This window comes from Limtongia smithiae (genome assembly GCF_038497785.1).
Source record: "Limtongia smithiae strain NRRL Y-17922 unplaced genomic scaffold V1518scaffold_7, whole genome shotgun sequence".
Classification (NCBI taxonomy): Eukaryota; Fungi; Ascomycota; class Lipomycetes; order Lipomycetales; family Lipomycetaceae; genus Limtongia; species Limtongia smithiae.
Genome location: NW_027117628.1, coordinates 39,490 through 66,062, shown reverse-complemented (window position 1 = coordinate 66,062; position 26,573 = coordinate 39,490). Strand labels below are relative to the sequence as shown.

The 26,573-nt window shown below is 56.9% G+C and overlaps 12 protein-coding genes and 1 non-coding gene across 13 annotated transcripts; 7 read left to right on the top strand and 6 right to left on the bottom strand.

Annotated features, from left to right (window-relative positions):
- Positions 1–48: 48 nt before the first annotated feature.
- V1518DRAFT_417549 (eukaryotic integral membrane protein-domain-containing protein) lies at positions 49–1,788 on the top strand. The gene has a single exon (XM_066904335.1). The coding sequence runs from the start codon at positions 155–157 to the stop codon at positions 1,424–1,426; it is 1,272 nt and encodes a 423-aa protein (XP_066758949.1). The 5' UTR covers positions 49–154; the 3' UTR covers positions 1,427–1,788.
- V1518DRAFT_288050 (uncharacterized protein) lies at positions 1,640–3,355 on the bottom strand. The gene has a single exon (XM_066901078.1). The coding sequence runs from the start codon at positions 3,088–3,090 to the stop codon at positions 1,687–1,689; it is 1,404 nt and encodes a 467-aa protein (XP_066758948.1). The 5' UTR covers positions 3,091–3,355; the 3' UTR covers positions 1,640–1,686.
- A 1,439-nt stretch (positions 3,356–4,794) lies between these two features.
- Positions 4,795–7,786, top strand: V1518DRAFT_417545 (uncharacterized protein). The gene is made up of 2 exons (XM_066904334.1): positions 4,795–5,420; positions 5,660–7,786. The coding sequence occupies exons 1-2, from the start codon at positions 5,077–5,079 to the stop codon at positions 7,578–7,580; spliced, it is 2,265 nt and encodes a 754-aa protein (XP_066758947.1). The 5' UTR covers positions 4,795–5,076; the 3' UTR covers positions 7,581–7,786.
- On the bottom strand, positions 7,673–11,468 carry V1518DRAFT_288001 (armadillo-type protein). Its single transcript, XM_066901077.1, has 2 exons — positions 8,050–11,468; positions 7,673–7,996 (listed from the first exon to the last, which is right to left on the bottom strand). The coding sequence occupies exons 1-2, from the start codon at positions 11,263–11,265 to the stop codon at positions 7,766–7,768; spliced, it is 3,447 nt and encodes a 1,148-aa protein (XP_066758946.1). The 5' UTR covers positions 11,266–11,468; the 3' UTR covers positions 7,673–7,765.
- On the bottom strand, positions 11,172–12,137 carry V1518DRAFT_417542 (uncharacterized protein). Its single transcript, XM_066904333.1, has 2 exons — positions 11,609–12,137; positions 11,172–11,534 (listed from the first exon to the last, which is right to left on the bottom strand). Exon 1 carries the CDS (start codon positions 11,930–11,932, stop codon positions 11,672–11,674), a length of 261 nt encoding a protein of 86 aa, XP_066758945.1. The 5' UTR covers positions 11,933–12,137; the 3' UTR covers positions 11,172–11,534; positions 11,609–11,671.
- A 745-nt stretch (positions 12,138–12,882) lies between these two features.
- On the bottom strand, positions 12,883–12,953 carry V1518DRAFT_t39. The gene has a single exon. It is a non-coding gene; the product is annotated as a tRNA-Gly (tRNA).
- Positions 12,954–13,471: 518 nt separating this feature from the next.
- On the top strand, positions 13,472–14,830 carry V1518DRAFT_374585 (heat shock protein 70 family; the record flags this gene model as incomplete). Its single annotated transcript, XM_066901467.1, has 2 exons — positions 13,472–13,708; positions 13,763–14,830. Coding segments are annotated over 2 exons (1,305 nt in total), but the record flags the coding sequence as incomplete, so codon positions are not given.
- A 1,188-nt stretch (positions 14,831–16,018) lies between these two features.
- V1518DRAFT_417537 (mitochondrial carrier domain-containing protein) lies at positions 16,019–17,594 on the bottom strand. Its single transcript, XM_066904332.1, has 8 exons — positions 17,442–17,594; positions 17,286–17,365; positions 17,083–17,196; positions 16,890–17,023; positions 16,655–16,832; positions 16,380–16,599; positions 16,242–16,326; positions 16,019–16,189 (listed from the first exon to the last, which is right to left on the bottom strand). Exons 1-8 carry the CDS (start codon positions 17,503–17,505, stop codon positions 16,150–16,152), a joined length of 915 nt encoding a protein of 304 aa, XP_066758943.1. The 5' UTR covers positions 17,506–17,594; the 3' UTR covers positions 16,019–16,149.
- Positions 17,595–17,645: 51 nt separating this feature from the next.
- Positions 17,646–19,431, top strand: V1518DRAFT_417534 (galactosyl transferase GMA12/MNN10 family-domain-containing protein). The gene is made up of 2 exons (XM_066904331.1): positions 17,646–18,932; positions 18,987–19,431. Exons 1-2 carry the CDS (start codon positions 18,075–18,077, stop codon positions 19,200–19,202), a joined length of 1,074 nt encoding a protein of 357 aa, XP_066758942.1. The 5' UTR covers positions 17,646–18,074; the 3' UTR covers positions 19,203–19,431.
- Positions 19,432–19,458: 27 nt separating this feature from the next.
- V1518DRAFT_417531 (uncharacterized protein) lies at positions 19,459–22,668 on the top strand. The gene is made up of 4 exons (XM_066904330.1): positions 19,459–19,958; positions 20,020–20,054; positions 20,108–20,417; positions 20,471–22,668. Exons 1-4 carry the CDS (start codon positions 19,555–19,557, stop codon positions 22,527–22,529), a joined length of 2,808 nt encoding a protein of 935 aa, XP_066758941.1. The 5' UTR covers positions 19,459–19,554; the 3' UTR covers positions 22,530–22,668.
- V1518DRAFT_417529 (GNS1/SUR4 family-domain-containing protein) lies at positions 22,669–23,981 on the top strand. The gene has a single exon (XM_066904329.1). The coding sequence runs from the start codon at positions 22,762–22,764 to the stop codon at positions 23,812–23,814; it is 1,053 nt and encodes a 350-aa protein (XP_066758940.1). The 5' UTR covers positions 22,669–22,761; the 3' UTR covers positions 23,815–23,981.
- A 418-nt stretch (positions 23,982–24,399) lies between these two features.
- V1518DRAFT_417528 (pyridoxamine 5'-phosphate oxidase-domain-containing protein) lies at positions 24,400–25,191 on the top strand. Its single transcript, XM_066904328.1, has one exon. The coding sequence runs from the start codon at positions 24,424–24,426 to the stop codon at positions 25,153–25,155; it is 732 nt and encodes a 243-aa protein (XP_066758939.1). The 5' UTR covers positions 24,400–24,423; the 3' UTR covers positions 25,156–25,191.
- V1518DRAFT_417527 (Mur ligase) lies at positions 25,134–26,495 on the bottom strand. Its single transcript, XM_066904327.1, has one exon. The coding sequence runs from the start codon at positions 26,465–26,467 to the stop codon at positions 25,175–25,177; it is 1,293 nt and encodes a 430-aa protein (XP_066758938.1). The 5' UTR covers positions 26,468–26,495; the 3' UTR covers positions 25,134–25,174.
- Positions 26,496–26,573: the final 78 nt, after the last annotated feature.

Below are 26,573 nucleotides of genomic sequence, written 5' to 3'. Positions count from 1 at the left end.
CGGCCGCGTTCGCGATCGCGCAACTCACAGCAGCGGCCGCAGGCTGCTGCTGTACCCCACCATCGCGACCTACGATACCGCGCCATCTGATCCCCCTCACCGCGCAAGCACTGCTACTGCTCTGATATCCAGACAGCCCACGCCGTCCCGCAGCATGCTGCGCGTGAATCTCCCACCGCTCACGCGCGTCGCACTTGTGCTCTGCGTCGCGCTCTCCGCCGTCGTCGCCCTGCTCCGCTATTCCGCCTATTACGCGCTCTCCTCCGGCAACACCAGCGACAAGCCCGTGTCGCTCGCTTCTATTTATGTTGCATACCTTACTGTCGTGCCAGGCGCGTCCATCGTCTTCCCCTGGGCGTTCTTCACGGCCACCTTCGTCGAGCAGAGCGTTTGGGCGTTCACCGTCTCGCTCGCAACGATATACCATGCTGCAAAGTACTGCGAACGCGTGTGGGGCCACGCCGAGCTCGCGCGGTTCCTCGCAATCATGACCATAGTTCCCAATTTTGCTGTTTTTCTCGCATGCTTGCTCGTGTTTGCTCTCACCGGCAACACCGACGCCGAGTTCGCCACGATCTGTGGCTCGGTCGCGCTGCAGAGCGGCTTCCTCGTCGCGTTCAAGCAGCTAGTGCCCGAGCATACTGTCGTGCTTTTCCGCGGCATCATCAAGATTCGCGTCAAGCACCTGCCCGCGCTGTTTTTGCTGTTTTACACTCTACTCGGTGTGGTGTTCCACGCGCGCATAAACGCATGTCTCACCTGGGCCGGCTTCTTCACCGCGTGGATCTATCTGCGCTTCTACCGCGTCTCTAGCATCTCGCCCGTGTCGGACTTTTACATAAACTCACCCACAGTTCTCCTCCCTGCGCCTGTGACCGGTGGTGGCACCCAGATCCCCGGCGCCTCGTCGACGACCACTACCCGCGGCGACGCGTCCGACACCTTCTCGTTGGCAAACTTCTTCCCCGACGCGGTTTCCCCACTCATTGCACGTGTCTCGGACCGCACGTTTGCGTTCCTCGTGCGCATGCATCTGTGCTCGCCGTTCTCGCTTGAGGACGTCGAGGCGTCGAATCTGCGCAACGGCCAATTCCGCCAGCGCTTCGTGCAGCCGCTGCCCGGCAGCGTGCGCGCCGAGGCAGAGCGCCGACGCGCGCTCGCACTCAAGGCGCTTGACCAGCGGCTGTCTCAGAGCCGCAAGGAGGCCGTCGTACAACAACAACAACAACAACAACAGCAGCAGCAACAACCACAGCAACCACAGCAACCGCAGCAACCACAGCAACAAGTACCAGTGCCACAACCACCGCAACTGATGCAGCAACCACAATACACACAACCACCACAGCAACAGGCAGAGCAGGCCGACGTAGCGATTGCGAGCCTGGGCGAAACGAATTTCGTGCCCGACGACGCGCACAGCTAGACATTTTGCATTTTGTGTTTCCCGCGGGACAGGTGCAAATAAAAGTGTACGACTAGTTTGTCAAGTTAGTTTATGACCACGCGCGCAGGCTACTAACAAGCGCTGCGCGCGTGCGTTGATTTCATCTTTTTTTGTTTATATAGTCCTTGGTGTTCTTTTCTTGCGTGGCCGCTCGCTGTTGTGCTGTTTCTACATTCTAACATTTTACAAGTCCGCATTGATTGCATTGATTTGTTAGACGAACAAATTAAACCACATTATCACGAGGTCGAGGAGGCGGGAGAAGCGGCGCGACTTGTGCGTAGGGTGGGATCGATGTCGATGCCCTCCGCGTCGCGCATTGCCACGTCGTCCATGTCGTCATCGAAGTCACCGTTCTTTGTTGCTCTGGAGGCGGCATTGGCGGCGAGGGATGTGGTCAGCGCGAGCAGGTTTTCGTTGTCCATGTCGTCCACGGAGCGAGATTGGACGGAGGAGGCATGGGTCTGGTCATCGTCGTCGCCATCGTCCATGTCGCCCGGGCTGCTGCGAGCATATCGTCCCGCCGCAGCTGCCGCCACCGCCGAAGGCGACAGCGGCGTCGCCTCGTGCAGGAACTTCTGGCGATACACCCACGCCTGGAGCTTCTTGTTGACAACTTCGTCGTTACGACTGTCCGCCGCCGCGGCATCGACGAGCCGGCGCCAGGTCTTCATGTCTGTCGCGTACGCGAGCCTGCGCACGGCATTGAGAGCCTGCGCGGTGCGGTACGCTGCGAGGTGTGTGTACGCCGCCTCGCGCACGGCATCGCCTTGCCGCCACAGGTACAGCGCGGGTGCCGACGTCGGCGCGGTTTCGAGCGCGACCTCGATCCCTTCGGCTGTACGGAAACGCGCGAGCAATCGCTCGCAGGCTTGCGCGTACGGCACGAGCGTGAATGGCTGCGCGACGCGGTCGGTATTTTCGTCGTGGTAGTCGCCGTCGTCGGCCTTGTTAATAAGGTCGCCTTCGTCGTCATTCTCGTCGTACGCAAACGAGACGTGGTAGTATGACTGAAAGAGCAGGAACGGGTTGTCGACGGGTCGGGTTGTCGGTACAATCTCCGGTGGTGGGGGCTGCGGAATGGCTGTGTTCTTCTTGATCAGCTGGCGCTGTAACCCGGAGCGCTTGTCCGACAGCTTCGCCTTGTCGTAGATCACTGCCGGCCCACCATGTTGCTCTGCTAGCACGCGCGCGTCAATGGACTTGCGCACGCGGTAGCGGTGCTGCGCGGCGGCAGAGTGCTTGCGGCGCTCTTCCTCTGACAGCTTCGAGCGCTTGATGGACTGACGATGGTACTCTGCGTGCGCACGGCCATCAGCATTGTCAGCCCGCATGAGCCGCGTGACGTGTTCGCGGATAGAGCGTTGCGATTTAGACAAGAACTTCTTGTCGCACACGGGACATCTAAACACTTCTAGCTCGGACGATGGCTGCTGTGGCGGAGACGACGGTCTGGATTGCGCTGCCGGTAACGAGGCCGAGTCGCCGGGGGTCGTGCGACGCGGCTGCAGGCGTAGATAGCTGTCCCCGTATTTATCGTCGGGCGGTGTATCGTGGTGACGGCGCTGGTGCTGTTGCTGGGAGATGACAGGGGTAGCGGTCGCGACCGGCGCAGATGGTGCGCCAGGCACACCGCCAGACATGGCGCAGGGCTGCAGCGGGCATTGTCAGCGCAGGGGACTCCACGCGACAAGCACGCGGGGAAACGGCGCAGTGAATGCAGCAATAGCGAACTTACTAGTGAAGACGGACGCCCCAGTAGTGGGGGGCGAGCGGCGGTGGACTTGATGAGGCTGACGTCGAGATGGCGGGGTGTGCTCAGGCCCCGGGGGGTCGTCGTGCGTGCTTGTTGTGGAGCGCAGAGCAGTGATCCTGCGAGCGACCTGCCCAGACAGCATCACGTGCAGCCCGTCTGCGTCACGTGACCCGCAGGGCTGAATCGACGCCAATGCATCTCCGTGCTTTTGCCGTCCGTCCCACACGTCTCCGACCTCCCCGCTTTCGCCACCGGCTGGCACCGGCCGGCGTCGGCTGGCTGTCTTGACATGGCCCTCTGCATGAATCTGGTGTCTTGGCCGCCGCTTGCAGTTCGAGTGCGAGACGTTTCGCTGCTGTAGATGAGCGCTGGACCGGCGCGTGTTAAAAACGAGCGACGTGAGACGCTTCCCCGCAATGAGCCGCACGCCGCTGCAACCAACCGCCGCAGTTGCAAACTGCATAAACTACTGTGCGGGGCCGCTGACTGGATCCCGAGACCTGGCGCTGACGCCTAACGTGGCGGCGTCGACTCGCGTCTGGCGCAGTGCATCCGGCGGAAGGGATGGTGTCATGGAGTGGCGAGCTGCAGCGCAGCGCACGCGCGGATCGGGTGCAGGTAGGGCAGCACGCATAATCGCGCGGGGAAGGAAAACGCGGGGATGTGAGACGGCAGTGCGCGCCGTCCGCGAGATGCAGCGGCGGTGGATCGAAGATTGCACGCATTTGTGGTGCGCGTGGCGAGAGCTGGCCGAGGAGCAGGGCGGGAGCGCGCAGCCGAGCGGCGGTGGAGGGGCGAAGACGGCCGGCGCCGGACGAGGATTCTCACGCCAGCGCTGGAGAACGCGGGGAACGCGTGCAGCGCGCAGACGCGGGCGGGGTTGCGGGGAGCGGGACGCGGGGCCGGAACGGAACGGGCGCCGCGCCGGCGCCGGCCTCGGAGGCGATGCAAGGCAGGCGATGCCCACGGAATCCGGGGAAGGCGCGCCGGGCGGGAGGAAGCGCGGTGCAGCGCGCGTACGACTGTCGCGCAGCACGCGCGGCCTTGGGGCGGAGACGACGAGGACTCCGTCGCGCGCACGCAGTGCTGCAGCTGACCGGGCACGCGCTAGGACCGGGCTTCCGGCAGCGTTGCGGGCTGGATCGCAGGGCGCGAAGGAGCTGACGGGCGTCCTCCACACTGTTGCGCGCTCCCCGCGTCCGCGAGAAACCCAGTGTCCTGCCGCAGCCCCGTGCGGCGCCGGAAGAGCGCCGGGCGATGAGCATGGCGCACGCGGTTCGACGGGCCCAACGTTCTGCAGACTACACCACAGCACGGTAGCCCACAGAAGTCGCGTTCCTCGCGCTGCCGCGCGTGCAGAGTTACGCTGGTCATGCTGCTGCGAGGACCGCGACGACGACGCTGCGCGGTCGGAGTTGTCGTCGCGAGGTCACACGGCTGCGCCGAGGGGCTCGTGGTTCTGACGCTCGCTTTCCACGCGCGCTGGTTGGCCCAGCGCCGGCGCAGTGCCCCGCGTTGCAGTTGCACGCGCCCTGTTCGCGGCTGCGCGTGCCCACGTAGGACGGTGCTCTAGTAAGTCATGTCGGAGGCAGGCTCGTGTCGCGAGCGGGTCGCCGCACGTGGGCTGTGTCGTCGCGCCCTTGATCTGGTGGTGGACGGACTTGCGCTGCAAGAGACGCTCTACAACATGCGCGTTTCTGCACCCAGCTGTACGGCCGCGGCACGGCACGGCACGTTGACTCGAGAAGGCTAGCTGCGCGCGCCAAAACTGCCGAAACACACAGGCGCCGGTGAGCAAGTGGCGGGCGCATCGCGGGGTGCGCGCGCGGTGGACGAGAGGAGGAGCCGGAAACGGGCGCGGCGCGCTATAAAGATGCGTCGCCCCGCCTCGCGTCCGCAGCTGCCCCCGGCTCTGCTCCCTCTCTCTGCTTCTTCCTCTTTCCCTCCTCCCTTCCACTCCGTCCTCCTCCTTCTGCTCCGGACCGCCGAACAGTGCTATCGTCGCCTCGTTCGCGCCAGAGCTTTCTGTTACCCGCCCGATCCGCAGCCCGCCTCTCGCGTCCCCCGCCGTCGCGCCCACTTCCCCGCGAACAGTGCCACACGCCGCCAACCGCAACCACAGATTCCTCGGTCACCCCATCCACCAATGGCCACTGCTCCCGTCGTCGCCGAGGCGCACAACGTCGTCGCGCACCCGGTCCCCGACAAGTACTTTGAGTGAGTAGCTAATTTCTGTGCTCCTGCTGTTCTGTGCGGTTCGGAGCGTGTTGCGCGCGAGTCTCGCGTCGGAGCTAGGGACTTGTCGCTCCCTGGTTTAGGGTCGGCGTTCTCCTGGCTACGCACGGGGCCAGCCCCCAACACCGCCTATGCCGTGCTCGCATTTACCATGGCTGCGGCCCCTGCCCCGCCTTCCCCTCTAGCCGCCCCACCGGATCTCGTGCTGACCCGTCTCGCAGGAAGCACCCTACCAAGCCGCATCTGCTCGGCCTCGAGGAGTACACCACCCTCTACAACCAGTCCATCAATGAGCCCGATAAGTTCTGGGGCCAGATGGCCACCGACCTTCTCACCTTCTCCAAGCCCTATGACACTGTGCACTACGGAGGCTTCGAGTATGGTGACGCGTCGTGGTTCCTCAACGGCGAACTCAACGCGTCCTACAACTGCGTCGACCGCCACGCTCTCGCCGACCCCGACCGCGTCGCCATCATCTACGAGGCCGATGAGGAGAAAGATTCCCGCAAGATCACGTATGCCGAGCTTCTCCGTGAGGTCTCCCGCGTCGCCGCCACTCTGCGCGCCTTTGGCGTTCAGAAGGGCGACACCGTCGCCATTTACCTCCCCATGATTCCCGAGGCCATCATCTCCCTCCTCGCCGTCACACGTCTCGGCGCCGTGCACACCGTCGTCTTCGCCGGCTTCTCGTCCGGCTCGCTCTCTGACCGTGTTCTCGACGCTAACGCCAAGGTCATCATCACCACCGACGAAGGTCGTCGTGGCGGCAAGTCCGTCGCTACCAAGCGCATCGTCGACGATGCTCTTAAGGTGTGCCCCGACGTCCACCACGTGCTAGTCTACAAGCGCACTGGCGGCGAGATTCCTTGGGTCGAGGGCCGTGATTTCTGGTGGCACGAGGAGACGGTCAAGTACCGTCCCTATCTTGCCCCCGTAAACGTCCCTTCCGAGCATCCCCTGTTCCTTCTGTACACCTCCGGCTCCACTGGCAAGCCAAAGGGTGTCCTCCACACCACTGCCGGCTACCTTCTCGGCGCTGCCATGACCGGCAAGTATGTCTTCGACATCCACCCTGGCGACGTGTATTTCACTGCTGGTGATGTCGGTTGGATTACCGGCCACACGTACGTCCTCTACGCTCCCCTGCTCCTCGGTGTCGCCACTGTCGTCTTTGAGGGCACCCCTGCCTACCCCAACTACTCTCGCTACTGGGACATCATCGAGAAGTACAAGGCCACCCAGTTCTACGTCGCCCCCACCGCTCTGCGTCTGCTTAAGCGCGCTGGTGATGAGTTCATCCACCACGACCTTTCTTCAATCCGCACTCTCGGCTCCGTCGGCGAGCCCATCGCCCCCGAGATCTGGAAGTGGTACCACGAGAAGATCGGCAACGAAGAGGCCCACGTCGTCGACACCTACTGGCAGACCGAGACTGGCTCGAACATTATCTGCCCGTTGTCTGGCGTCACCCCCACCAAGCCTGGTTCCGCCTCCCTGCCATTCTTCGGCATCGAGCCCGCCATTATCGACCCCGTGTCCGGCGAGGAGCTCATCGGTAACGACGTCGAGGGTGTTCTTGCCCTCAAGCGGCCATGGCCGTCCATGGCCCGTTCCGTCTGGAACTCGCACAACCGATATATGGAGACTTATCTAACCCCATACAAAGGTTTCTACTTCACAGGAGACGGCGCCGGCCGCGACCACGAGGGCTACTACTGGATCCGCGGCCGTGTTGACGATGTTGTCAACGTCTCCGGCCATCGTCTCTCCACCGCCGAGATCGAGGCCGCCCTCATTACGAACTCCAACGTTGCTGAGGCTGCAGTTGTTGGAACCCACGATGATCTTACTGGCCAGGCTGTCAACGCCTTTGTCGTGCTGAAGCCCGCCATCGACGAGGACCTTGCCGACATGAAGAAGGAACTGATCCTCACCGTCCGTAAGTCCATCGGCCCCTTCGCCGCGCCCAAGAACATCATCATTCTCTCCGACCTGCCCAAGACCAGGTCAGGCAAGATCATGCGCCGTATTCTGCGCAAGGTCTTAGCTGGCGAAGAGGACGGTCTCGGCGACATTTCCACACTTTCCAACCCCTCTATTGTCGAGGAGGTCATCTCTGTCGTCAAGGCTGGCCGAAAGTAGACTAATTGCATATAATCTTCCATTTTGCTCAAACATGATATTGCGCGTTTTCTACACATAGGGAAATCACAGCGTTGTTGGTCTCGAGGATTTGTACAGTTCAGTTTGAGTTGAATAGTCATCTGTTTTGCTGAGTGCTTTTGAATCTATTTTGCAATCAAATTTTCATGCACTACTGTTCTAAACTACTTCTGCGTCGCGTACCGTTCTAGCACGCCAAGGACCTGGGTTTCGATGGTGGTCAGTAGCGGGTCATGGTCTTGAACTGTATTCCAATCTGTGGAAGAGAGTAAGTCCAGCAGACTTGGTTGAGCATCGTCGTCCTCGTTCTTGTCGTCAACTATCTCTCCGAGCTCGTTCTCGTAGTCCTCAACACTCAGTATTTCAAACAGCGCGCTGGACGCTGCCTCGCGAGCCTATATCACTTAGTACGACCCTCACTTCACGTCACATAAATCGTCCAACAAACCTGTGCCATATTCCCGGTGAGAATATCCAAAATCTTGCGAATAGCCGCGTTTCCTACCGTGTCCACAGCCGGATTCGGAGCATTCCTCGACACAGCGCCGCAAAACCCTGCAAGTTCGGACAACAAGCTGATCACAGTACGCATCCGCGGAACGCTGCGCATGCGTAGCGCAAGTGCGCTTAGTTTCGCGGCTTTGTTGTATATGCGTGACAGCAAAACCACCCTAAAACTCGCGATCGTATTGCCATCCGCCCCAGCGGAGAGTGCGAGAACGAGCGCGACAAGCGTCGCAAGTTCATAATCGCGACGCACAATCGTGCGGGGTACTTGCAGAAACGCCTCGACCACCGCGTCTCGAAAGCACGTCGCTTCGACTTTGGAGCCGGTCGTGAGGAATATTGCGACCGCATCGTCGGCGGCGCGCATTACGCTCTCCCCTGTCGTGCTGCCGACACAAGCTGCGAGGCCTAGTATCGCAGAGGTGGCGTATTCGGCGCGGCCATAGCAGGTCTCGCCGTCCGGGACGGTGCATAGGCGAATCATATGCGCGTAGTACGCGTTCACGTCGTGTTCACTGTGTGTAACAGCGACTTCTCCGCCATCGCCGTCGCCGTCGCCTTCGGAAGCATGAGATGTTGTGGCCGTTAATCCGTTAAACACCTCGCGCACTCTTCGCACGGCGTCATCCACAACCCGTCCTTCCATGCTTTCATAAAACCCCAATAGCGCACGTATAGTTTCACATGCCTCGCGCCGTAATTTGTCCATCTTCTCTAATGAAATACGTATCGTCCACTCCAACGCCGTACCTGACACCTCAGGCGCGGCATTGAACATAATCTGTCCAGTCTTGCCTCGGAACATTCGCATACACAGCGATCGCACGCGCGAGCCCACGTCGCCCCGCGACGGGAGCACAGTGTAGTCGTTTAGGCCGTACACTACGAGGCGCGCGCATTCGGTTGCGAAGCCTTCGTGGCCGTTGGACGCGGGTACGGTCGCAACGACGTGTTCCAGTACACGCAGCGCAGCTTCGCGAATCGAGATATCGTGCTGCTTCTGATTTGAGCCAGCGATATGGAGTATCGTCGACAGGATATCAGTGCGCTGTACGATGTTCTTGCTGTATCCCGCTGCAATCATAAACGCAGGCTTGCTGCCATGTTGAGCTAGCTCAACGTACCTGTCCAAATCCACGCTCGGCAGCTCTGCCACTGCTTCGCATGCAGTAGCGTGACAAATGGCAACTAGTGCATTCTCATTGGTGAGAGAGAGAACGTCCTCGATAATTTTTGTGTGTGAAGCTGGAACAATCTTGCTCGTACCCGCGGTGAGAAGTCGCGTGACAGGGACAATGACTTGCAGCGCTGCATCGTACAATACAAATGCCTGATGCGTCGAAAATACCGCGTTGTCAAATATATGCGAAAGTCTTTCGCGCGTTGAATCGTTAACCTTGTCAACTGCTCTCAGAACTTGTCCAAGGGCATACCAATATCCGTGCTTCATCTCCAACCCGGCGCTTGGCCCGAGCAATTTAATCATGTCCAAAAGTTTCTCTGCAACTAGTTCTTGATCGCCTTTAATTTTTCTCAAAGATGCTAGTGCCCTCGACGCAAGTCTCCGCACGTCGATATCCCAATTCGTAATCGTCCGGTGCAGCAAATATTCGAGCATCCCGTCCCCTTGTTCGGTGTCGTCACTGATAACAACGCCTAGTTGAAATACAATAGGCGCAACAATCAAATATGAATGCGTCCGGTTCCCAATCGAGAAGTAGTCCAAGGCCTGCACTAGTGCGATGCCACTCTCAAGATCAGGCACAACTTCGCCGTGCCGGCCGACACACTCCTGAACTGCCGCTGCCGCTGCGCGACGGTTGTTAAATTCTCGATCAAAGCAAGCGACGAGGACCAGCTCAGACAGCAAATGTTGCGCGAGCGTCGCAGTGTTGGAGCTTGACATTAGACTCGGATAATGCCGGAATAGAGACCACGCTGCATAACATGCCGCATCGCGCACGTTCGCGCCGATAGTATGCGTTGCTTTGTGCACTTCAAACCGTAATCCGCACCGAATAATCTCTTGCACACGTACAGCGTACGCCGCAAGCGGTACCGCGTGCCGTCGGAGAAGCTCAGCGAGCGCCAGTAAGCCACCGTGCCACTTATCAGCGACGGTACTATCACCGCCGACCGCCATGTACGACGGAAATAGTGTCTCGAACAACGTATCAATTGCTTCTAGAGCTATGTCGCCGTCGACCTTCGCTAACGCGAGGATCACTCGAGTAAAAGCTTTCGACGCGGAGTACCGCACCAACGTATCCTTGTGCATGAGGCCGGTATGCAAAAGGTCGTCAATGCACGTCTCGACTTGTTCAGGTATGTCCGTGCCGGTCGCGAGAGCAAGCACAACCAGCGCAAGTCGATACTTTGCCTTGCCCAGGAACTTGAACAGCTGCATACTCGTTTTCGCACGCTCGTTAACACTCGCTATGCATATTGAAATTTTCGGCACATACGATGCGAGATCCAGAGGAGACGATATAGCGAGAATTTGCGCCAGAGTGGAAATTGTGCCTAGAGTAGAGAACAGAGATGTTTGGAGTGTAGTCGTATCAGACAGAAACCGAGGCATGTACTCGCTAATAGTGTCCACACGGACTAGAAACCTCGCAAGTGCTACAGTCGCCGCTTCTCGTTCGCGTCCAGATGCTGCCGCGTAAATCATAGTAGTCGCGTACACACGGTTCCGCATCCCGACGACAAGCCGCTCCAGTTCGAATGGCGTCAGCACCAGCTCCGCCAGCCATAGCAGCAAAACGTAACGTAATTCCCATTCAGTTGGCTTCGTAGACGTTTTCTCGACGCGTTGGAGAATCTCATCGACAAGCGTAACCTCGTTGGGAAAAAATCGGCTCACAGTCTTCGCGCCACGGATCTTGGTAAACACATACAAAACCCGGCAGATCCATGTTTCGTGGGTATCAATAAATGCGCGGCAGAGTCGAGTAACAGAGTCGTCAAGGATCTCGTCGAGCAGCGCTTGGGAGTCCTGGAATGGCTCAATCTGGGAGACCAAGATGTTCACCTCACGACTGTCCGGTGCCACCCCCTTAGTGAGAATATCATCCAGTCTACTGTTGAACGTGCGCAACAGCGTCGGCGCAGCATGAGTAATATCTGGACAGTCGTCAAAATCCGAATCGGCCATTGTACTGTCTCGTTGGAACGATTGTAGCTGCTAGCGTTTGTTCGCTATCTTGCTTACTTTCGTTGAAGTTGGGACTTTCAACCTCATCAGCATTCTTGAATCCGTTCGTAATTCTTGAATTCACTTCAACACTATAAATTTCTGGTGACTATAACCGTATTATCTTCTTGCTGCTGAAGTCATTGCTATTGAAATCAAAATATTTGTCGGGCCATGCAAGTATTTGAACACGCGTACAAGTAGCCATGTCCCAAGACGCCTTGTTAAATGTGCGTACATAATGGAAATATGTTCGATGTTGGTGGATTTCCAACTGTCTGGATGTGATTTCTGACTTGAGAAGATTCCTTGAACCATGATCTTGAAAGAAGCTGCGCCATAAGGCGACGACCGAACACTTACGGACCTACGAACTACGACAATGATATTCAGAACTCTCGCACAAAAGGCATGCACACAGAGATAGACAGAACACGATCAAAAAAAAAATCCAGAAAGCAACGCGGAAGGTACATAGAAAAAGCAGCAGAAAGCAAAGCAGCAGACAGAAATCGTCAACCTGCTTAGAATATTGAGGGAGAAGACAATGGAAGAAGAATGGCGGTGGAAAGCAACCCATAATGTAGCGGGCCGACGCTGCCAATCTGTGAAATTCTGCTGAGCCCATTTGCGACTGAACGCGATTCCCTTAACATCATCAGCTTCAGAAAAAGCTTTCTAATGCAACCAGCCTTAATAATCTACAAACTTGAGTAGACAATGCCGGCATGATTCAAGGTGAATTCAGAGAGTTAGCCTTGTGTCTGATTGTCGAACTTCTCGTCGCTGATCGGTAGATGTTTGTTTACATATTATTCAGTTCATATATCATCTAGCTAAACAATAGAAAGTGAATGGGAACAGCATATCGAACATAGATACGAGTTCAGACAAAGCTTACATTGCAACTATTAGGAGTTCGCAAACTTGCGCACGCTTTCTCATCTTGGCAAGATAAGCAAGGCCGAATGACAATCGAGGACAGTCCACAGCCCTGGTGGTCTACACATCGCAGACTGGGAGGGATCACATCGACAGACAAATAGTAATGCACTCGATACGCGTCAATCATGCGCATGGCAAGCAGTGTTGACAGGTTTGAGTTCACGAGAGCACAAGTTAGTTAGAGTGCGTCAAGCACAAAGATTGGGAGAATCATATCTGGTAATTTACAAAACCGTAAACCAGGCATGGATGTAAAGGCGATAATGGCGGGTTGGGTGAAGTGCTTGAACGGTGTCGGTAGTGAAGCTGTGAGACCGATGGAAGTTGGGATTAGAGAGAATCGGCAGAATTCCGGCTGGCCTTCTAAGCCCATTGCCCTTGCAAGACGAAGAGCCAAATTGGGACTGAAGCGTGACCTTCAAGAGTTGCACTCTAGACAAACTAGTAAGAACTGCTATTTTGAAAAGCGCGAGTACACAGTTGTGAAATCAACGCTCCGATACGCAGCCTTCCAATGACTACCTCTCTAACGCACAAAATAAACACAGAAAGATCATAAAGGTATATTTTCACGTGAACAGAGAAGGCATTTTAATTATAAAAAAATTAAGTTATGTTCAAAGGAAACTTAAATGCGTCAGCCCGGAGTCGAACCGGGGGCTCGTCGATGGCAACGACGAATTTTACCGCTAAACCACTAACGCTACTTGTTAAAATCGAGAAGTTTGGATTGCTATGACGCTCTGCTATAAAACACGTGTATCTTGATCACAGTCGGATCACAAGAACTGTGTTGATTCGAGCACTATCACGAACTGAATCACTGGAACTCATAAATCATGAGTGATTATTTATCTTGGATCATAACATTGCTCGTCAAAACTACATGATTCGGTTAGTTCCGGCAGTCTCTTGCTGTGGATGTAGATTTAGTAACGACTTCGCTAGGATGCTGATCACGCTGCTCAGGGGTAGTCCTTACCCGGACTTGATTTGTCCACGTAGCAAATTCAACAATGTGATTCCAACACGCGCATATCTCGCGTCGTGGTCAGTGAACGCTCAGCCATATCCCTATCCTCGTCTTGATCTTGACTCGCTCGCGCTTTATTGGACTCTGCAAGGGCCGGACTTGAATAGAGAGTTCTAAGGAGTTCTAGTCGAATCATATATTTCTTGTTCATGCGTTCATAAACACACGGACACGGTGTATCACACAACAATGATCTTCCCGCGTTCGTTCCTGGCAGTATGCATAGCCGTGCTAGCTGCGTTTCCCAGACTTTCTGTCGCCTCGATTCTCGGAATAGATTTTGGACAGGCGACGACGAAGGCGGCATTGGTGTCTCCGGGAATTCCATTTGAAATCGTGCTGACTCGAGATTCGAAGCGGAAGGATGTGTCCGCGATTGGATTCAAGAAGGATGAGCGGTTATACGGAAACAGTGCGACGACATTCGTAGGTGTTCTTGTTTGCATTTGGATTTGTTTGGAGATACTAACGTGCTTACAGGCTGCGAGATCTCCGGAGAATGTGTTTTCGGGCATGAAGTCACTGCTAGGCTTGTCCATCTTGTCTCCCGAAGCTGAAGTCTACATGGAGCAGCACCCCGGTGTGACACTGGCGCCTTCCGGTAACAGATCCACGGTGTCCTTCAAGGCCATTGACACGACGTTTGCAATCGAGGAGCTTCTGGGAATGTCGTTCGCACACGTCAAGTCGCTTGCTGAGTCTATGCTCCCCAAGGACTCCGCCGTGACTACGATTCGCGACGTTGCTATTACCGTGCCGCCTTTTTTCACGTCATTGCAACGTAAGGCTTTGATTGACGCGGCTGAGATTGGTGGGCTTCGCGTCGTCGCACTTGTGTCGGATGGTGTGGCGACTGCGATCAATTACGCCTCCACGCGGACATTCACTTCAGAGAAGCAGTACCACATGATTCTTGACATTGGCGCTGGATCAACTTCCGCTACGCTTGTTTCTTTTCAGGAGGGTCCTGTTGGAAACTCCATTGCCGGCAAAACAGCCTTGAACATCACTGTTGAGAGCGTCGGCTACGATTCCTCGCTTGGCGGCGACTTGCTGGACCAGCGCATCTACGAGATTCTGCTTGCGCGATTCACAACCAATCATGGAACTGGAATTGAGTCAAACGCACGTGCACTTGTCCGGCTGCACAAGGAGGCAGAGCGCGCTAAGACAATTCTGAGCGCTAATCAGGAAGTCCGAGTCTCGGTCGAGAGTCTGTACGACGATATTGATCTGCGAACAGTAGTCACCCGTGCTGAATTCGAAGAAGCTATCGCAGATGTACTCCCGCGTCTCCACCAGCCTATCGAGACTGCGCTGAGCAAGGCCAAGCTCGACATCCTGGAAGTCAGCTCCGTGATTCTAATGGGCGGGTCTACGCGTGTTCCGATTTTCCAGAACGTTCTCGTAAAGGAAATTCTTAATGGTGACGCGTCGAAGGTGTCCAAGGGCATCAACGCTGACGAAGCTGCCGTCTTAGGCGCAGCCTTCCGAGGCGTGACCGTTTCGCGACAGTTCAAGACGACGAAGGAGATCAACGTGATTGAGCGGATCGATGATGAATTTGCGATTACCGTGTTGGACAGCAACAACACAGTTGTTGACTCGCAGACGCTCTTCCCGTCTGGAGCTGCGCTAGGCAGTGCGAGCAACAAGACTCAATTCGAATTCTTGCTTCCTTCCGATGCGGATACAGCCACAATCCAGTTCCGCGAGGGCGACTTACCGCTCTACAGCTACCGTCTAAATAAGCTGAGGGACTCTAAGGGCAAAGTTGAAGCCAGCAACAACTGCGTGAAGATGGTACCCACGGTTAACGCGGAATTGACTGTTAGCCGGACATTAGAAATCAACGGTGTCGGATGGTGGTGTAACGCCTCTATGGAGAATGTTAGAGAGATTGATCTTGATGGCGTGACTGGCGACGACTTCAAGCAGAAGGTTTTCAACTTTTTCGGCGGCAAGTTGACGGTGTCGACTGATGAGGAGCCCACTCCAGTGGAGAATGGACCGGAAGCAACACCGGAGACTACGATGACCGAGCCCAGCACAACGGCGTCGGCGAAGCCTTCAGCGCCGCCTAAGCCAGTGATCGTCAAGCAGCCAATCAAATACAAGGTTGAGTACGTCGGTGCGCGCAACATGGGCCGCGCCTCGAAGGGCACATCACAGGCGCGTCTGCACGCGTTCGACAACCTCGACAAGGACCGCATTGCGCGCGAAGAAGCCCGTAACTCCGTCGAAGCATATTCTTACCGGATACGGGAATGGATACAGTACGAGAACGTGCGGTTCATGGAACATTCAAGCGAGGACGAGCGGGAGTCGTTTATGCAGAAAGCAGAGGACGCGCTTGAGTGGCTCTATGAGGAAGGCGAAAGTATGGTAACGGATAGCTTGAAGGAGAAGCTGGAGGAGCTGAAGGTATTCGAGCGGATGGTGATCGGGCGTGAGAAGGCGAAAGTCGAGGAGGAGCTTGCGGCCGCGCGAGCAGACACTGCGGATCCTGTCGAATCGCCCGCCGAGATTCCTGAGGACGCAGCGGAGGAAACTCCTACGGCTACTCCATCGAGCGAGGAGGAACTTCTAGAAGCTACGTCGGAGCCAACGCCGGAGCCAACGCCGGCAGAGTCTGCTACGCCTTTGGCAGAGGTGTCAGAAGCAGCTGTTCCATCGGAAGAGGAGGAACCGGAGTACACAGTGCTTCCGCCCGTGCTCGAGCCGCCTTTGTTTTAAGCTAAGGTGTTTACTAGGTAGATAATATGTATATACAAAACAAAGTTGCCGCGAGATGGATAGTTACATATACAGTGGATTAATGTACGAGAGGGAGAGTCTAGGTATAAAGGTCTATCGGAGTTGCGTTTTTACTTGGCGGCGAGAAGCTTGTCGTAATAAGGGATCAGACTATAAGGAGTTAGCACTGAGACAATGGGCATGGGTTGAGGATGAGTCTTACGTCTGAGCAAGAGCAAAGCTGAAGACGAGCTTGGGGCCGGTTGTGAGAAGTTTCGGAATGAGGCCCTTGAAGAAGGAAGAGAATCCTGCATGAAATTAGCACACGTAAGATGTTACTTATGGTGAGACGAATGTATACCCTCATTCTTAACCATGTTCTTCAGAATGGTGAAGCCAGCCTCAGGGTTGTCAAAGTTACGATTCTGTACACGGGTCTTGATAACATCAAGAGGAGCGGAAACGAGAAGCGACGCCGAGGCACCAAAGATCGAGGCGACGAAGTTCTGAGTCCACGTTGCGCTGGAGTAGTCCTTGAGGCCGAAGATGTACTCCTTGGCGAATGCGTTACCGCCGAACAGCTGTTGCTGAGTGTTAGCTATACGCAGTAACTCTAGACGAAGAAGATGAGCATACGCAGAAGGAGCCGGGAGCATTTCGGGCGGCAGTCCAGCCAAAGCCTCGGTAGAGTCCGAATCCCTCATCCTGGATGATCTTGAGGAAGCCACGGCCCTTGAAGGCCTCCGGGTTGGTCTGACGCTTGATCTTCAGAACGTCGAGAGGAAGTAAAAAAATCTCGCCGATACCAACCAAACTGGAAACCTAGTATAAGCACAGTACTGTCTAATCGCAGAACACACAAGTGACGCACCTTCCAGAAGCAGCAGAAAGAAGAGCTTTGCCGTTCTTCTTGCCGAGAGTCTCCTCCGCGCTCTCACCAAACCGGGAGTAGACGATATCGTTAACGAATGGCTGGCCACCGTACTTGTATACACGTTGCAGGATCTGAAGTGGTTTGTGAGTGACTGGTGCATCGCTTGAACTGTAATGGGCACGGCGCTTACCTTGTAGCCGGCAGCGTAGCCAAGACCAGGAAAGAGGGAGAACATTTTTCGGTATAATGGCTCAGCGGCATGCTGTCTGAAGATGACATCGTTCAATTGTGAAACGCTGGTGACCTATACACGAACGAAGAGTGAGCGTGCTGAACTCCGGAGGAGCGGAGAAGAGTGTGAACGAGCACAGCGTTGAGGCGGAATGGACGGACCTTTGTGTAGTTGCTCATGAGGCGCTTTGAGATAGTATCGACCGGGTGAAAGACCGCAAGCTCGGCGATGCCGGCCGAGGCTACATACTGGCGTTAGCATAGTCGTCATTCGACCGTGCGAACTGGGCAAGGCATGAACTACGCAGTTGCACATACCGGAGCCGAGGACTCTGGCGGTGCCGGAGTTGGACTTATTCTTCGAGGACTCGGACGGAGACATTGTAGCGGGGCGACGACGCTATGCAGAAAGATAAAGACGGCTGAGGGGGGCGTGAAAAGAGGAGATAAGGCGGGAAGAGGAATACAGAGAGTTCGGGGCAGCTTTTTCTTTGAAGCCCCGGGACCAAATTTAGCTGGTGACTTTTAAGTACCAGAATAATAATAACTGGATTATTTCTGTTTATGCTACTATTCCGGGTATGAATATGCCGCTGCGGTCTACTCGCGCTAATGCCGTCCCCGCGCAAACAACACGACCTCCACTTCCCCGTCACCTACTGTCTCTTCGCCCACGCGCGTGCACCTGCTACGCTGTGTCACCGCACATCTAGTACATTATACACCAGCAAATTCCGCTGCTGTCTCACGCGAATAGTGCGCGCCTACGACAGACTACAGCATAGCAATACCACGTACTCGCCATCTGCATAGTACGTTGCACGTATCTCCAGCGAACGCACGTATCTCCAGCGAACGCCATCGGTTTTCTTGATTAGTGAAAGGCTTTGTCAACGTGACGACTACTTGTTAGTCTGTCTAATTAGCACTCGCCTATACGGTCCCGTCACCATGCACTTCTCAATACCCAATCGGTCCTCCGACCACACAACCCTCCCAGGCTCTCCCACATTCAAAGCGAAGTCACGCGCATCGTCCCACCGCACAAGCTATGGTCCCTCGTTTCTTTCGCGTATTCTCTCGCCAATTCTACATCCATTGCCATCTTCCGCCGGTGGCGGCGGCGGATCGACCGCATTCGAAAAGAAGCGCCGCGCTACGCGGCGCACGACGACTTCGCTTTTGGTTCTAGTCATCTTCGTCGTCGCGCTTTTCTTTTTTGCCCTTGTCTGGCTGATATCAAGTTCCGGTAGCGGCCGCAGCGCGAATGGACCCCACGTTGTGCTTGTGCTGGGCATTGATGATCTCTCTTACAAAGACGACTACACGAACCGGATCATTGCCAACCGACAAGAGTATGCTAACGCGCATGGCTACGCTCTGTACACCGAGAAGTTGTCCAAATTCCAGACGATGGTCAAGGATCCTCGCAAGAAGGAGTGGATGAAGCTGCCGCTGCTGCGGTACGCCATAGCCGCGTACCCAGACTCGACCTTCTTTTGGTACCTTGACCAGAACGCAATCATTATGAACCCAAACCTCTCGATCGAAGACCATATTACTGATCCCAGACGGCTCAACTCTCTCATGTTGCGCGATATTCCCGTCGTGCCGCCAGACAGCACGATTCGAACCTACAGACACGTCCCTGCTGACCGGATTAAGTTCATTATATCACAAGATCACGAGGGCTTTCAGACAGGAAGCTTCATTCTAAAGAACGAGGAGTATGCGAAGTACGTGCTGGACGCGTGGTCAGACCGATTGTACCAGGAATACAGCTTCAAGAAAGCCGAGGAGAGCGCGCTGGTATGTTCATGATCGTCCTAATTTTTAGCAATTCGGCTTACTCATATACTGCAGGAACACATTGCACAGTGGCATCCTACCGTTCTCAGCAAATTGGCTGTGATCCCCCAGCGAGTTTTTAACGCATACCCGAACGGCGTCGGCGATGCGTCCTACCAGGACGGCGATTTCGTCGCGAGTCTGGCTGGGTGCGACACTCCTGAGCGCAGCTGTGTGCGTGAGTTTGAACGATTGTGGGACAGCCGGGGGAGGGTCGTTCCACAAAAATAGAGGATTGCGAGAAGAACAATAAAGATGGGAGGAATATCTGAGATCACGCGTTGGCTACGATTTGGATGTAGAATGTTAACGTGCCGTGCTCTGATTTGTGTTTGACGTTTGCTTGTAATTAATGGCTGAATGGTGTATTTTAGTGCGTAACTAGCAGTAACTTGTGTAATTATACGAAGATGTGCGTGCAGAGGTGGACGAGAGAGGGAAAGCTCACATGTTGTACGATACCCGTCATACGCGAACTTTCGTTGTCGATAACGCTCGACATCTCCGCACGACTTGAACTGCGACTACAGCTGCACTACCAATTTCCCCTGTAGCATTCCATGAACGACGATTGCGAGCGATAATGCAGGCGGCATTAGTAATGCCAACTCCAATGGCGCCTGGCGCGGCTACCAACGACGCGGCGGCGACTACTCCATCCACAATTTCCTCCACGACGGTTCCCGCGACCACAGCCCCGGCGGCAGCACCATCGGCGTCGTCAACTACGTCGAAAGCGTCTACATCACCATCACAAGCAATGGCAGCGACTACCCATAGTCTTCCCAGCACAACCTCTTCGCCTGCAGGGACTTTGTCGCGCGGGTCCGCTGCGGCAGATAACAGGGCACGACCAGCGACCAATATCGGCACTGTCTTCCTGAGCCCACTGTCGAGCAACGGGAGCAATGGCTACGGCGGCAATTCTACCTCTGCTCCGCCACCTATTGTTGCTCTCTTTGTCGTGAGATTTGATGTTCGCAGAGGGTGTGTATTATTATGGCCGAAAAGATCACGACGAGGTTGCTAACTGTGTGGCGTGGATTAGATACGTGACTGACTGGCAGCGGACTTCGTCTCCATGTATGCACAATTACGGCATGTTGTCGAACACAATAGTCTAACATATGCTACAGCAATCCCCATGAGCATGATCGAGTTTAAAGTGTTCCCCTCCGGCCTTCATAACTTCACACACGACGTCATATACTTTACCCACGGCGAGTTGTATTCGGGTGTCAGCGTGTACATGCGGCAAAGTACGGACAATGCCGCGGAGCGCTTCTCGCGAATGTACTCACTCGGAATCTTGGTGCCCAGTGGGTTCACGAACGTCGGCGGTGCTGCAGGACGGTCGTCGGCGGCTGGTGGTCGCGCAGCTGTGACAGCTGGCGGACGGCTGGGCAGAAGCTGGGGTCACGTTGAGGGACTTACGCAGTTGCTTCAGTATGTGATATATGTGGCAAGGCATTGAGGTGATGATGCTAACCGCGTAATAGGGAGTACGCGCGGAACCCTGGAGATTATAGCCCTCTGGAGGGATATTTTAGTCTGTACGGGCTGACGAGCATGGATGCGTCACCGATGTCGCCGTCGACAGTGTCATCTCTCCCGGAGCCAGCGCTATACAGACCAGCGCGACGACCGTTCCCATTGAATCCATCAAAGCTGAAGGACATTACCAACGCCCAGGTCACCGTGCCGGCAGCGGTTCCGGGCACAGCAGCTGCAGCCGCGACTACAGCACTTGCCGACACCGACACAGACTCGCTAGCTGGACAAACGTCGACCAAGTTCTCTGCTCCAATGGTTCTTCCGCGCGCACACCCTGCGTACTCGTTGCCGTCGTTTTTGGATACGTTCGGCCCACTCGTGTTCAAAGTGTGGAAAGCAGCGCTAACAAGGCAACGGATATTGATCGTGGGGGACATTCCAATAGAACAGGGCTGCAATTTCGTGTACGATATTGCGATTCTGTCAAACATCCCCAACTCGATCTCGGAGCTGCTGCCGATCCCAGCATACCGAATACGGCCACTGTTCTCTGTGGGATTATATGACATAGACTATCTCAAATCCCTATGCCAGGGCACGCCGGCGGAAGAGGCGCGGCAGAAACGGCCGAGTGCGTTTTACGGATGGATTGCGTACACGACGGACAAACTTCTACAAGAGAAGCAGGATCTGTACGACGTGATAATCAAGTTGCCACCGCTGGCAGCGCTAATGTATGCGGCTGCGAGCGCGGCGATTACGGTACCACGCTCGCGTGCGTCGTCGCCGCAGTCGATGGGCGGAGCGAGCGCAAACCAGTCGCAGTACATGAGCGAGGACGCGGCTGTGGGTGCGCGGATCGTGTACCCAGTTGTGTATTTCACCGCTAACACGAAGGTGCACCTGCGTGCATCAAGTCGGGATATGCGGCGGTTCCAGGCACTTGAGGCGCAGATTGGGTACTCTGTGGACCCCCGGCACCGGTGGTACCAGAAGTATTATGGAAACATGCTCGAGGCGGAGGCGGAAGAGCTTGTGCAACTTGACCGGCGGATCTCGTCAAGTTCGGGAAGCACGACAGAGTTTTCAGGCCGCATTGGACGGCGGGGCGAGGCGCTACAGCAGACAAGCGAGAGACTAGCATTGCTTGCTGCTGCGGAGGGGATTACGGCGGCCGCGGAGTCGGATGCGATTTACAATGAAGACCCGGAGCTATTTTTCTCGACCAAAACGGACCTTCAGACCGAGCAGCCGTCGTGGAAGCAGTTGACGTGGCTTGGGTTTTTGTGGTGGGCGTCTGCGGGCGAGGAGGCGCGGATTGACGAAGAAGACACGCCAGATGTGGTTGCGCAGGGGTTGGATAACAACGGCACGTCTACGTCGCTGGATCAGGGCGTGCTCGGCGTTGGTAGCATGGGCGGTATCGGCGGCATGGGGACCGGCCTCGGCCGCGGGAGCGGAGGCGGCTTCATTGGCGGGGGTCTGTCGCGGCCGCTCCTGGCGGACGACTCTGTGTCGCGGTCGTCGTCGGTGGCGACTACGCCGATGGCCCTGTCGAATGAGGAGAGCTTTACGTACATCTCGCCGTTCGAGGACATTACGCAACTGGACGAGGCGTTTGTGCGACGATCAGCAGCGGCGCGTGCGCTGCGGCGGGAGATGTCTGAAGACGACGAGGAGGAAGACGAGGAGCGGGTTGCGGTGGGGATGATCGCCGCGGCGGTGGAATCGTCAAAGCAGGTCGCGATCATTGCGTTCTTCCACCGGTTCACGGCGCGGATATTCAGTGCGCTGGCGCGGCTGGTGGAGGAGCAGCGGATCGTGGTGACGAAGGTGGAGCGGCAGCGGCGGCGGCGCCAGCAGCAGCAGGAAGTGGCGGAGAAGGCGGGGGAGCAACGGCAGACGCTATGGATCTCGAAGGTAGACATGCTAGCAATGGGGCTGGATCCGTGGAGCGAGAGCGATTCGCAGTTTGTTGGGGTGCTGGTGGAGCGGTGGTGGGGTGGACAGGTGGAGGCGCGGCGGGACAACGAGTTCCTGAACTCGGTGACGTTCTGCTGCTGAGGAAGGCGGGGTAGTCCGAAACAGGCAACGAGACAGAGTTTCTGAGCTGCCGCGCGCTGTGCGGCGTGCGGCGGGAAAATCGGTGTTTGAGGGGCGGTGCGAATTTTGAGGCCGCGGAACCGTCGGAGGGCGCGAGACACCCAGCCAGCCTATAAGACGCGGGGCGGTCCTCGAGGCCACCTCTGCACCTTCTGCACCGCTAGTTCCGCCACCACGCCTTCACAAACATACCATGGCTTCTGCACGCCAGCTCAGCAGCAACAGCGGCAGCGTGATCAACGTGTCTGCGGTGTTCTCTGCGCCGCCGCGCGAGATCTACCGGTTTCCGGTCGGCCTTGATCTGCCGCCCAGTCCGCCGGCGGGATCTCTGTTTGCGGCGTCGTTTGCGACGCTTCTCGACATTCGTGTGCCGATCACGATAGCGACGGTGTACGCGACTGCAGTGCACGTTCTAAATCGGTCGCGCGGCGGGCCGAACTCGCAGCCGACGCGATTTGCGCGGACAAAGCTGTTTCGGTGGCTCGTGATTGCGCACAACATGTTCTTGTGCGTGTACTCTGCGTGGACGTGCGTGGGGATGATGACTGCAATAATGCGGACGGTGCTGGAGTCGTCGCGTATGGCGCCGCGAGGCAGCTCGGGCATGTGGCGCGGGTTGTGCTCGCTGAGTGACGGGCTGTGGGAGCACGGCTTGAGTTACTACGGGTTTTTGTTCTACCTGTCCAAGTTCTACGAGGTTGTTGACACCGCGATCATTCTTGCCAAGGGCAAGAAGAGCTCGTTGTTGCAGACCTACCACCACGCAGGTGCGATGTTGTCGATGTGGGCAGGTATCCGGTTTGCGTCGCCGCCGATCTGGGTGTTTGTCGTGTTCAACTCGCTGATTCACACACTCATGTATCTTTACTACACGTTGTCGGGACTTCACGTGCCGGTGCCTAAGGCAGTCAAGCGCGCTCTGACGACAGCGCAGATCTGCCAGTTTGTGTTTGGCGGGTCGCTGGCGTCAATGCACCTGTTTGTGTCGTACTTTGATCCGGGGCTCGGCCAGTACACTGCGTGCATGACAGATGCAGGACAGTCGTTTGCGCTCTTCTTCATTCTGCTGTACCTCACGCCGTTGACGTACCTCTTTGTGTCGTTCTGGATCGACTCATACATGCAGCGTGGCAACAAGGCGCGCAAGGGAGGCGGCCCGGGCAAGGTCGAGGGCAAGATGAGGATGGCGGAGACGGAGACGCTGGTCGAGCAGGCCGCGGACAGGATCATCGACTCGCAGGAGTGAGCGGGTGTTTTGTGTATCACTACTTTGGCTGCTACTGCTGAATGCTTAGAATTTGTTCTCGGAGGCATGTGACAACGCCGCACGCGGCCCCGGGCGCTGGCCGACTCTGCCGGAGCCGCCCGGGACAGCAGCCCAAACGGGGGCTGTCTTGCGAAGGCTCGACGTGCGTACCGGCCGTCGTCGCGGGCTGCGATAGAAAACGCGGCGGCGCTGCTCGCAGACCGACCGAAGTCTCTCTCTGCGCAGCGCGTTTGTTGGCAGCCCCCAGCGGCAACTTGCTCTGTGGCTCCGCTGCGGCATGCAAAAGTGTGCAGCGCACCACGACAGCGTCGCGCGCTTGCCCAGCCGCAGTGCTGGCTAAACCGGGGCCTTGCCGAGGCCCCCAACAAAGGACCCTGGCGGGCCACTGCGCACGATCGGCGCACGCCGCACGCAGCGCGGCCACTTTTTGGGAAAACACGGTTTTTGCAAAAACTTCGATGCCGCGGGCGATGCGGCGACGCCGCGCGACGCAGCACGTGCGGCGGGGTTTGAACTGTCAGCACGGGCGTCGACTGACATGACAAGCGCACGCACTCCGCCAACCCCGCCCCCGCCATCACGACTGCCATGGCCCACAACCACGCCCCGCACGGGCTCAGCCACGTCGTCCCGCCGTGGGTCGCCTCCTTTAAGAGCCACCTACCCGCCTCCGGAGTCTCCCCGTTCACACTCGCCACAATCTCCACCACCACGCCGCCTCGTCCGCTCGCGCGTACATGCATGTTCCGCGGCTTCGCCTTCACGCCCAACTCCGGCATCCTCGTCGTCACCACCGACCGCCGCATGCCCAAGTACGCGCAGCTTGCGTCTGCGACTCACGCTGGCGTCTTTGAAGCGTGCTTCTACTTTGCCGAGAAGGCTGTGCAGTACCGCCTCTCTGGCGCGGCCAAGCTGGTCGCCCGCAGTCCCGCCTCGGGTGGGCTTGTGCTGGTCGACCCTGCACGTGGTGGGATTGAGGAGCCTGCCGCGCCGGAATTTGTGCGCGAGTACGATGCCGCGTGGGCGGCGCTGTCGCCGCAGATGCAACTCTCGTTTCTCAAGCCGCCGCCCGGCGCGGCGCTGACTCAGGACTCGGCGGACGCACTGGACGAGGTCGCGAGATTGACGCAAGAGGCAGCCGCGGCGGGGCGCGAGGCGGTGCTGTCGCCGGAGCATGCCACAGCCGCGCAGGAGAATTTTGTGCTCATGCTATTGATTCCGAGTCTCGTTGACTTTGTCGATCTCGAGGGCGTGGGCACGCGCATCGCCTTCACCCAGGCTTCCCAGTACGAGTGGTCCTTCTCCGAGGTCTGTCCCTGATCTATTTACATAATATACACTACATCGACCCGCGTAGAACGTCGGCAGCAAGGTATAGACTCCCGCAGACGACCACCGCAGCGGGCTCTCTACATGCCTCCCGCACAACTGCCAGAGGACCTGAGCCTGGTGATACTACTACGCTGTCCTTGCCGACAATGCTCTCTGCCGCCGCTGCCAAGGACGCCGTATCGCGCGACACGATCCACGGCATATCTTCGACCGCGCCGAACGTAGTCGCATAAACGCGATCACCTGCTCGCAGCATTAACGGCAACAGCTCTGCCGGTTCGCGGTCGCCGGACAAGGCGATAACCCAAGTCACCCTGCCCTCCGACGACGACGGCCGTATGTGTGTGTCAACAAATTCTGCAAGACTCAGTGCGGCCTGCACATTATGCGCGCCGTCGACAAGTACGTTCTTATCAATGTCATCGAGGTCGCCTGTGAACTTGCTCGCGGGGACGAGTTGTAACCGCCCTGGCCACTGCGTGCTTGCAATACCCTCCCGCACGCTGGCTGCCGTCACGGTGCCCAATTGACCGCCAGCACTATCTAAAGCCGCCAACGCGCACGCCAGATTCATTTGCTGATACGCGCCATGCAGCGGCGTGTCGGAAACGGGAACGCGACCGAACCACTGCGTGTCAAAGTACGTGCCCTCGTCGACCTGCTTCAGCCTCTCCGCTGTGATTACAGTCGCCGGACTCCCGCATTCTTGCGCGTCCCGCAACAGCACATCCAGCGCAGCTGTTGGGCTATCCCCGTGTATCGTACATGGCACCTTCGACCGCATGATCCCTGCCTTGAGGTGCGCGATCTCGGTGACGGTGTTCCCCAGAAACTTTTGATGATCCACGCCTATCCGCGTGATGATTGTGCCGAGCACATTTTGCCGTTTGTAATCCACATTTGTCGCGTCTGTAGCTCCGCCAAGTCCAACTTCAATCACCGCGACATCAACCGCCTTGCGCGCGAACACCTCCATCGCAGTCGCGACCTGAATCTCAAACTTCGACGCACCGATCTCGCACCGCTCGTCCACATCCCGCACAAGTGCTGAAGCATCGGCGTACAGCGCACGCCCAATCGCGGCATCGTTGACAGCTATCGCGTCTCGTGGCTCCAGCAAGTGCGGCGAGGTAAACCGTCCGGTCGTCAGCTCGGAGCGTGTAAGGATGGACGACAAGTACGCGCATACCGAACCCTTCCCGTTAGTACCGCCCACGTGAAATACTCTAAAATTCTTCTGCGGCGCGTATAACTGCGCCAGCAGCGCAATTATGCGCTCCGTGCCGAGACGGATGGCCATTCAAACGGCTGGGCGATCACTGGCTAGCCGTTGCGATGTTGCTCAAGATCTGGAGGAGAATAGTTGGCCCCTGAAAGTGTAAGCAACGGCGCTCGTAGCATCACGT

Bases quoted from the DNA above. Each gene is read 5' to 3' on its own strand.
- V1518DRAFT_417549 (XM_066904335.1), top strand. From the start codon at position 155: ATGCTGCGCGTGAATCTCCCACCGCTCACGCGCGTCGCACTTGTGCTC.
- V1518DRAFT_288050 (XM_066901078.1), bottom strand. From the start codon at position 3,090: ATGTCTGGCGGTGTGCCTGGCGCACCATCTGCGCCGGTCGCGACCGCT.
- V1518DRAFT_417545 (XM_066904334.1), top strand. From the start codon at position 5,077: ATGCGTCGCCCCGCCTCGCGTCCGCAGCTGCCCCCGGCTCTGCTCCCT. The intron at 5,421-5,659 runs GTGAGTAGCTAA...CCCGTCTCGCAG, and splicing joins GTCCCCGACAAGTACTTTGA to GAAGCACCCTACCAAGCCGC.
- V1518DRAFT_288001 (XM_066901077.1), bottom strand. From the start codon at position 11,265: ATGGCCGATTCGGATTTTGACGACTGTCCAGATATTACTCATGCTGCG. The intron at 7,997-8,049 runs GTTTGTTGGACG...TAAGTGATATAG, and splicing joins TCACCGGGAATATGGCACAG to GCTCGCGAGGCAGCGTCCAG.
- V1518DRAFT_417542 (XM_066904333.1), bottom strand. From the start codon at position 11,932: ATGGGCTCAGCAGAATTTCACAGATTGGCAGCGTCGGCCCGCTACATT.
- V1518DRAFT_417537 (XM_066904332.1), bottom strand. From the start codon at position 17,505: ATGTCTCCGTCCGAGTCCTCGAAGAATAAGTCCAACTCCGGCACCGCC. The intron at 17,366-17,441 runs GTATGTGCAACT...GCCAGTATGTAG, and splicing joins CGCCAGAGTCCTCGGCTCCG to CCTCGGCCGGCATCGCCGAG. The intron at 16,600-16,654 runs GTATGCTCATCT...ACTCAGCAACAG, and splicing joins ATGCTCCCGGCTCCTTCTGC to CTGTTCGGCGGTAACGCATT.
- V1518DRAFT_417534 (XM_066904331.1), top strand. From the start codon at position 18,075: ATGCACTTCTCAATACCCAATCGGTCCTCCGACCACACAACCCTCCCA. The intron at 18,933-18,986 runs GTATGTTCATGA...CATATACTGCAG, and splicing joins AAGCCGAGGAGAGCGCGCTG to GAACACATTGCACAGTGGCA.
- V1518DRAFT_417531 (XM_066904330.1), top strand. From the start codon at position 19,555: ATGCAGGCGGCATTAGTAATGCCAACTCCAATGGCGCCTGGCGCGGCT. The intron at 19,959-20,019 runs GTGTGTATTATT...GGCGTGGATTAG, and splicing joins AGATTTGATGTTCGCAGAGG to ATACGTGACTGACTGGCAGC. The intron at 20,055-20,107 runs GTATGCACAATT...CATATGCTACAG, and splicing joins GCAGCGGACTTCGTCTCCAT to CAATCCCCATGAGCATGATC.
- V1518DRAFT_417529 (XM_066904329.1), top strand. From the start codon at position 22,762: ATGGCTTCTGCACGCCAGCTCAGCAGCAACAGCGGCAGCGTGATCAAC.
- V1518DRAFT_417528 (XM_066904328.1), top strand. From the start codon at position 24,424: ATGGCCCACAACCACGCCCCGCACGGGCTCAGCCACGTCGTCCCGCCG.
- V1518DRAFT_417527 (XM_066904327.1), bottom strand. From the start codon at position 26,467: ATGGCCATCCGTCTCGGCACGGAGCGCATAATTGCGCTGCTGGCGCAG.